At 49.7% G+C, this 9,053-nt stretch overlaps 1 protein-coding gene across 6 annotated transcripts in view; it reads right to left on the reverse strand.

Annotated features, from left to right (window-relative positions):
* Window positions 1-1,014: 1,014 nt before the first annotated feature.
* Window positions 1,015-9,053, reverse strand: part of SLC29A4 (solute carrier family 29 member 4) — a 37,072-nt gene continuing 29,033 nt past the window's right edge. For all 6 annotated transcript variants that reach the window (XM_048493932.1, XM_048493934.1, XM_048493933.1 and 3 more), the window contains 6 exons: window positions 7,724-7,798; window positions 6,396-6,664; window positions 5,206-5,341; window positions 4,250-4,437; window positions 2,957-3,197; window positions 1,015-1,600 (listed from right to left, as the gene is read on the reverse strand). In XM_048493932.1, coding sequence (XP_048349889.1) covers window positions 1,458-1,600; window positions 2,957-3,197; window positions 4,250-4,437; window positions 5,206-5,341; window positions 6,396-6,664; window positions 7,724-7,798 — 1,052 coding nt within the window. In that variant the 3' untranslated portion in view covers window positions 1,015-1,457. The remainder of the gene's footprint in view (window positions 1,601-2,956; window positions 3,198-4,249; window positions 4,438-5,205; window positions 5,342-6,395; window positions 6,665-7,723; window positions 7,799-9,053) is intronic.

Raw genomic sequence — 9,053 nt, forward strand, 5'->3', positions numbered from 1 at the left:
TCTCTGTGCATTTCCCAACCCAAAGTGGCCAGCCCTGACTCATATCCAGATGCCCATTTCTCGCTGCTGAGACCAGGAACAGCTTGAATGCTCCTATGCTCCCCCTGTGCATCCAATTCTTTCCCCATCCACTGCAGGGAAAGATTGAAAAGTCGATAAGAGCAGCCCAATCACAACGGCTAGGCTGAACAGGCCGAGCTTCCCAAGTGCTCCCCACCCACTACCCCAACACCACCAGAAAAGACCAAGGAAATGGCAGGACCCCATTTTGCTCTGGCTGTGTCTAATCTTATATTAATCTTATATATAGTTGAACAACTCAACACTTCTATTTGTATTTACATTTCCTTATTTCTGTGACAAGGTTCTTAAAAATACAAACGGAAGGCAGAGATGGGAGCGGGCAACTCTTAACAGAGAGCCAATATACCCATTAGAAGCCTCAAAGAACTGATGGAAGTTGTTTGAACATACTGGCATACGGAGGAAGACGCACGAAAAACGTTCTATACGCGTGAGACGTTTCTATGTAGAACCTACAGAATTGATACATGGACTATATGGAACTGAAGTTTTGTTTCTGAATAGAGAATTGAATGACTGAGTGATTATTTATGTTTAGTTATGTTGGAAGACGTATGCTGTATTTTGAAGAACCCTGTCAGAGAAATAAGGAAATGTAAATACAAATAGAAGTGTTGAGTTGTTCAATTATATATAAGATTAATATATAAGATTAGACACAGCCAGAGTGCAACGTGTGTATTTTTGAGTTTATTTGGGCTAATGTTGACATTGCACTCTTAAAGATAGTTGGTGATTGTTAGGACCCCATTTTGGCCAGAACCATTTCCCTAATTCAACCCATTTGTACCGAGGCACGCAGACATACATACAACAAGGACTCCAACAACCAAGCCTTTCAACCCCTCCAACCAACGCCACATCTCTGAGCTTTGTGGCAATTTTCCCAGGAGGCCCAAAACCTCCAATGATTCACCAAATTCACAGGCAGGCTGGCGGAAAATGTATTGTCGAAGGCTTTCACAGCCAAAACCCCACAACAGCCAGACAGAGGATAACATTATGTATTTGTCCAGTGATCGGCCAGGTACCCAAACAGCACAAGGCGGGCAAGTCAGGGGCTGCTTCAGGCCGTTGTGGGTGCCGCTGAGGGTGGTGCAGTGAAAGACAGATTGGGACTGTGGGCCAAATCTGGTGGAAGTCCTGCTGGTGAACTCATAGGTCACTCCTGTTAGTCCAACACAGCACATGCTGGACAACTTCCTGGCGGACGGGACTTCCAACATTAAGATTCAATGGATGGGCACGGGATGTCATTTTGATTACTCCATCTGCGGTATCGTAAACGTCTTGGACTGGTCCCACAGGGTCGAAGGCCAATCACACCCGCTCTTTCTCCCTCACTTGCCTGTGGTGGCCAAAGGAAGCCCGGTTCAGTACCCTGCCAAGATGGATCCGTTGTAGGTTTCTGAGTGGAAGCAGGTGCTGTGAGACGTGCTGGTGAGGCTATAAGCAAAGTAGGCGACGGCGGAGCCCAGCGTCAGCCCGGTCATGTAGGAGACCGTCATGGTGTTACCTGGAGAAAATGAGGAAAACGGGTTAGGGAGAGAAAGCCAAAGGCTGCCTCATGGACCAGTTCAAGTTCTTTTGTCTCCATCAACCAAGGCACATCCATTACCTGCGCTACTGGGCTGCTATGTAGAAGCCAAGCACCTCTGAAGTGGCTCAGCTTACTCCCAGCTACCTTAGAGACCAAGATTTTCAGGACAGAAGGTTTTAAGAGTCACAGCTCCCTTCGTCACCTACCCTTGACTCTCAAAAGCTTAGACCCTCTAAGATGCTACTGGGCTGGAATCCAACTCTTCTCCTGCAGACTGCAACGGCTACCCTTGGAAACTGGCACTCGGCAGGGATTTCGGATTCCTGACAATCTCTAAGACAAATCCGCATGACTGGGGGACACATTCTTGCTGTTCACAATATAAGTCTGCTGTGGTGCTTAGAACACCAAAGAAGTGCCTGCTCAATACATGTCTTTCATCTAGAAGAAGAAGAGGAAGAGTTTGGATTTATATCCCTCCTTTCTCTCCTGTAGGAGACTCAAAGGGGCTTACAATCTCCTTGCCCAACAAACACCCTGTGAAGTGGGTGGGGCTGAGAGAGCTCAGAAGAACTGTGACTAGCCCAAGGTCACCCAGGTGGCATGTGTGGGAGTGCACAGGCTAATCTGAATTCCCCAGATAAGCCTCCACAACTCAAGCAGCAGAGCTGGGAATCAAACCCAGTTCCTCCAGATCAGAGTGCACCTGCTCTTAGCCATTGCTTTTAGTCACTACGCCACTGCTGCTCCCTTCTATCTACCACTTAACCTTCTATCTACCACTTAATTCAGTGCAGGGTTGCTCATTCCTACGGGAAACAGGACTGCACTCCCGTGAACTAAAACATTATAGCAATGTGGGCCAGAGTCCAGAACTGAATTGCAACCTGGAAGACACAACCTACTGCAGGGAATGTAAATGTGATGGACTGATAACCCCACCCACAATACAATGCAGTCAACCACACCTTTGCACAGCAAGTTCCACCCAAGCACTTACTGATTGGTTCCCCACCCGGGGACACAGACAATGTATACCCCACTAAACATTCCATTCTCACTACACACAGTGTGTATCAGACTTCCCTCTGGGATACACCTCTGAAGACGCCAGCCACAGATGCAGGTGAAACGTTAGGAACAAGATCTACCAGACCACGGCCACACAGCCCGGAACACCCACCAGAACCAGCTGCAAGACACAGCTCCTCCCTCTATCTGCTGCCTCCACATAATACCAGCACAGCAAGAAGACCTTGTTAGTACTGTCTGTGCCAACCAATCAGGGCTTGAGGTCAGCCTATCAGGGTCTGGATGGGCCATTCCACTGACCTGCCAGTTCCCGCTGCTCCAGGCTCACTTTGCCTGCTGCAAGGATCATGGGGACGCTGCCAAAGTAACCGTTGGTGATCCCCATGAGCAGGGAGAAGACGCAGGGCCAGGCTGGGTGGCCAAAGGTGGGCTTCCCGCTTGGGTACACGCACATGATGAACAGCGGGATGAAGACGACTCGCAGACATGAGTAGATGAGAAGGTGGGTCCCCCTCCAGTCATAAGGCAAGGCAGCCAGTATCTGAAAAGAGAGAGAGACAGGACTGAGGCAGCAGCAGCAGCAGCAGGGCTGTCCCAAGAACATGTGCTTCCTGACAGGAGAAAGCATCACTGGAGCAGAGGTACAGCCATCTAATGCACATCCTGTTTCCCAGGGCAGCCAATTAGGGTCTTCCAGGAAGTCCACAAGTTAGGCATGAAAGCCGCAGTGGCGCCCCAGCTGCTGTCTCCCAGCAAGGGCAATCAGGGGTTCTCTGTCTCTGAACATGGGAGTTTTCCTTTATCCAGCACTGCTAAGCCACAGGTATTAAAACTGCCATTTCTTTGCCAGTGTCAGAGAAGTACAAAACTTGAGCCTGGCTGCAGACGTCCCAAGAAGAAAAATTTCTGTCCCAAACAAAACATTTCTGGACCTTCCGCTAAGCTGACAGAGTTTGGCCAGTTATTGGTGAATTGGGTTATTGGGTTTGGGCAGTTATTGGTGAAATCTTGGAAACCTCCGATAGCATCTCATGCGTGGGAAAAGAGGGATTTGGAAATCGAGCAAGTAATGCTCAGAGGAAAAAGAGCACCAGGCTGCTTCGTTGGTGTGAACTTCACAGTTCACAACTGTTTGTTATGGAAGTGCAGATTAGGGGGGGGGGGGTGCGGCTCAAGGCCAGCTCTGATTGGGGTGCTTCAAAGGGCCAAGAGGCATTTCCAGCGGAGAACTGATCCACTTCCACCATCCATCCAAAGCACACTGCAAGCAGCTCTCCAGAATCTAGGGCACAGAACATGGTCTCCCAGCACCTGTAACCTCTCTGATGCTTCCAGAAACTGCAAGACAGGGGCTTCTTTTAAAAAAAAAAAGGTTAAGGGCCACAACAACAGCTCATGGGTAGCCAGGAGAGCTTGTAAAAACACGTGAGGGCCAGTCGCTTCTGGGAGCTATTAGAAAATCAGTCGCAGAGATGATTTCTCTAGGTAACTCGAGCCAGTGAGCCACGCTGCGTACGGTCCCGTACGGGCAAAAATCATGAGCACAGCACAATTTCTCTCGCACTCTATCCCCATGGCCAGAGGCAGGCCTACCTTGCCCACAAAGTCTGAGAGGTTGAAGATCGCCATGATAAGGATGGGGAGCCACTCCCCCAGGGTGCAGTTCCGGATTTCGGACTCCAGTCCAGGAAAGAGGCACAGTGTGATGAAGTAAGTCATCGCTATGGATAACATATAGGCCCAGATCACCCGGGAAACGACGTAGCGGTGGAGCATCATATCTACAGGAAGGCACCCAACAAACGCGTATCAGGCTGGGGTCGGCAGGGCCGGCTGCAGCATGCAGACAAGTCACACAGTCCCCTAAGCCATGTCGGAATTTACGAGGGACCCACCACGCTGGAAGGAGCACAAAAGTGGAGGCTCTCATGGTTTTTCTGGCACAGCTGTTGCCGCTCCCCTTGCAAACAGAAAGAGAAATCCAGAATCCTTTGCACCTGACACCTGCCTTTCCAGGACAGGAACGGAGACCGTCTTTCTCGTTCCAGAGTCCTCCAAATAAAATGTACACATTTGCAGCAACTCCTTGGGTGTCTACCACCAAACCATGTTTGTGCGGGGGCATCTCCATGTGGGGTGCTATAGACACCGCTGAGGTGGCACAATGTAGGAATTGCCCCACCACTATCACCACGCAGTGTTCTGTTGAAGGGAAGTCTGGCTCATGTTTTTAAGGTTGCCAATTCTGCCTTGGAAAATTCCTGGAGCTTTTGGGGCAGTACCTGGGGATGGGCTTCAGTCTCTCTGGGACTCTAAAGCAGGGGTCCCCAACGAGGTGCCCCACCTGGTCAGAAGGTGCTCCGACAGGACACCTCAGCTCAGCCATGACTTCACTGAGAGCTGTGGGGCAAGTGTCCATATTTACCAGCTCTAGCCCAGCAGCTTGCCGTATGAGCCTACTTTGCAGGGGTTTCATGCTTACACTGGCCTGAGTTTAGAGAACCAGGCCTTCCCAATGGCACTTGTCCCAAGAATCACGGTCATCTCACCTCTGAAGGTGGGCCAACTCCTTTTCACTTTGGGACGTGGGACGTCAAATCTCACATAGGTGCCACTGCCAGCCAGCGATCCTTCTTGCTCGAAGGTGTCTGGTGGGGAGCCCTCTAACCCACGAGGTCGGTTTTCCTGGGAAGGAAAGAAGGAAGCAAGAAGAGCTCACGTTTTATATGCACTTGTCTTCAAAGCCCTTCATATTCATTAGAGAAGAAGAAGAAGAGTTTGGATTTATACCCCACCTTTCTCTCCTGTAAGGAGACTCAAGGTGGCTTACAAGCTCCTCTCCCCACAACAGACACCTTGTGAGGCAGGTGGAGGTGAGAGAGTTCTGAAGGAACTGTGACTAGCCCAAGGTCACCCAGCAGGAATGCAGGAGTGCGGAAACACATCCAGTTAACCAGATAAGGCTCTGCCACTCCGGTGGAGGAGTGGGGACTCAAACCCGGTTCTCCAGATTAGAAGCCACAAGAGTAGACTGCCACACAAGATTACCTTGACCCAGGGTTTCTTGTGCTTAGATCTTTCAATTGTTGCTGCCTGCTGTTTTAGTCTGTATAATTAATGTTAGCATGTCCCCTTGAGAGGGAATGATTGTGTAACTCTGTATGCTTATTTATTTATTCATTCATTATTTCATTTATACTGGTTCAAGATAGAATAAGCACTTGCTGCTATATTGGCTGATGCTGTCAAGAGTGCTGGAGCTGGGTTCACATTCCCGTCTCAGCCATGAAAGGTCAGAGGGGGACTTTTTGCTGGTCAGTATTTCTCAGCCTAAACTACCTCGCAGGGCTGGTGTGAGAATACAGTGGAGGAGGAGAAAACCAAATTGATCACCCTGAGCTATTTGGTGGAAGTGCGGGAGACAAATGGGACATCCTGTGCCTTACATTATATATTTTGCCCAATTACCTCTGATGTTAGCTCAGTCTGCCCTGCAAAACCAAGGTCAACCGGCAGAGGGCCTTCTCCACTGCCTCAAGAAAAGGACTTTCATAACCGCTGCCTCTGAAATTCCCCGAATCACAAGAATTCCCAAACTTACAGGGACCCACCCACCTGCCAACCACTTTCTAATTTAATTTCCTTCTCTCCACAACGTTCACAGGATTACTAGAAAAGGCGTCCCCCTGCTCTTGGAAGGAAAACAAGCTGTCTCTTGCAGCACAGAAAGGAAACGTACAAATCGGACGTCTTCCGCTGTGACGTCGTGGTGGACCCGGTACCCGGTGCCGGGGTCCCCTGCAGCCCCCTTGAACTCGGGCGCCCCGTCCCGTGACCGTGCCGTGTAATACTTCACAAACTGTGTCTGTTTCACCAGGAGGTGGAGAATGAAGCAGGTCAGCTCAAGGCTGATGGAGATGAAGAAAAAGATGATGGTGTTCTCCTTCTCGTTCGACAGCAGGAGCTTGGTGAAGATGCGGCTGAGAGAGATGATCACGCCCGCCGTGCCTGGAAAGGGAGGGCGGGGATGGGAGATCAAGAATTGGCAGAATTGCACTCTTCATTCCATCACGACCCTGGCTTCCAATCCTGTCCACTTGCAGATCCAAGACAACCATCTCGGCCTTACCTGCTCTTTGTCCCCGTCCCCCGTAAATCCCTCCCACTGTCCTTCCCTCAGCTGGCTCCCCAACCTTGCATCATCCCTTTCTTCCTCGGTGCAGTCCCTTATTTATTTAAAACAGTCATAGACCTGCTTTTCTCCCAGAAAACCAGAGCCAGATAAAATCAAAATGCCTTTTAGAACCTGAAAATAATGGCCTTTAAAATAGCCACTGAAATCATGCTTTCTCTCTCTTCTGGTTTGGCTAAGCCAACCTGAAATTTGACATTTCTCCGTGAATCCTTCGGTACAAGCTCTTACAGCGGAGAAAGAAATAGTTAAGCTGATGGGAAAGGATCTGGAAAGAGCTCAGCCCTTCTCCCTTTGCTGAAATAAACATATATTCTTCCCTATTGCTGAAGAAGAAGAAGACGAATAAGAAGAGCAGGAGTAGTAGTAGTAGTAGTAGCAGCAGCAGCAGTTTGTATTTATACCCCACCTTTCTCTCCTGTAAGGAGACTCAAGGTGGCCTACAACCTCCTTTCCCTTCCTCTCCCCACAACGGCCACTTTGTGAAGCAGGTGGGGCTGAGAAAGTCCCGAAGAGCTATGACTAGCCCTAGGTCACCTAGCAGGAATGTAGGAGTGTGGAAACACATCTAATTCACCAGATAAGCTTCTGCCACTCGTGGAGGAGTGGGGAATCGAACCTGGTTCTCCAGATTAGAATCCATCTGCTTTTAACCACTATCCCATGCTACACTCTCCTCATTTCCTCCTCTGTCAATGCAAAAAGCAATACAAATACTTCCATCTGATTCACTGATGTGTTTTAATGTCACACACAGCAGCGAAGCTGTATAAAACAGCCCCCAGGGCAAGTCCAATGACTCACCCTAAGAGCCAACCCCCTCCCGCCCTCCCTCCCTTGCAACTGCACCCCACCTTGACTGCACAAGTACTCACTCTCGCCGGTCATGACCCCCTGTGTGTAACGCTTGGGCAACATCCCGGTGTATCCGTAGAAGCTGGATTGCTGCACTTAAAGAGGGAGGCAAAGACAAGAGAGCATATGCAAAAATCATAAGAATGTGTGAAGAGACCTGCTGGGTCAGACCAGTGAGGGTCCATCTAGACCGGCATCCTGCCTCACAACTGGTTTTTCTGGAGGTCCAACAACAAGGTATAAAGGTGGCCTCCTTCTCCTGATGTTCCTCCTGGCATGGACGTTTATTACATCAGAAGAGTCCTGATGGATCAGACCCAATGAAGGTCCATCTAGTCCAGCATCCTGCCTCACACAGTGGCCAACCAGCTCCTCCAGAGGTCCAGCAGCAAGCCATAGAAGCTGAGGCCCTCTCCTGATGTTGGCTGCTGGCACTGTGATTCAAAGATTGACTGCCTTGGAAAGTGGAGGTTCCCTTTAGTCATTGTGGCTAATAGCCACTGATAGACCAGGAATCTGTCTAATCCACTTTTAACAGTTCTTGGATTGGGAATACATAAACACTCATGAATCTGCCTCATATTGAACCAGACCTTTGATCTCTCAAGCTCCCTTTTGCCTACTCAGATTGGCAGAGGCTCTCCTGTCACCTAACCACCTGGTCCTTCCCACTGGAGATGCCAGGGATGGAACCTGTGACCTTCTACATGCCGAGCAGACACTCTACCACTGAGCCAGAGCCCAGATCCTCCAGGAAGGGTTCACAACTCCACAGCAGGCACACGGCTTGTACAGTTTCCCAGGAGAGCTGAGATAGATAATATCGGGCAATATGGCCTGATCTAGTATAAAGCAGTTCAGAAAATGCAAATGTTTCTCTCTTATGGTGCCATTACTGACCTGAAAAATATGCTGCAAGTTGGGTGCCCAGGGGGAAGACCCTAAACCTTCAGATGTTTGCAACTGTCCATGAGCTCTACTGTCCTTGCCCCCAAAACACTCCCTGCCACCCAGCACAGCATGAGTGAGACAGTCTCACGTTGAGTTAGCCAATCACAGATGTAACCAGATGATGAAGAAGAAGGGTTTGGATTTATACCCCACCTTTCTCTCCTGTAAGGAGACTTAAGCTTACAAGCTCCTTTCCATTCCTCTCCCCACAACAGACACCTTGTGAGGCAGGTGGGGCTCAGAGACTTCTGAGAGGACTGTGACTAGCCCAGGGGTAGGGAACCTGCGGCTCTCCAGATGTTCAGGAACTACAATTCCCATCAGCCTCTGTCAGCATGGCCAATTGGCCATGCTGGTAGGGGCTGATGGGAATTGTAGTTCCTGAACATCTGGAGAGCC

The sequence above is a fragment of the Sphaerodactylus townsendi genome, linkage group LG04 (assembly GCF_021028975.2).
Source record: "Sphaerodactylus townsendi isolate TG3544 linkage group LG04, MPM_Stown_v2.3, whole genome shotgun sequence".
Taxonomy (NCBI): Eukaryota; Metazoa; Chordata; class Lepidosauria; order Squamata; family Sphaerodactylidae; genus Sphaerodactylus; species Sphaerodactylus townsendi.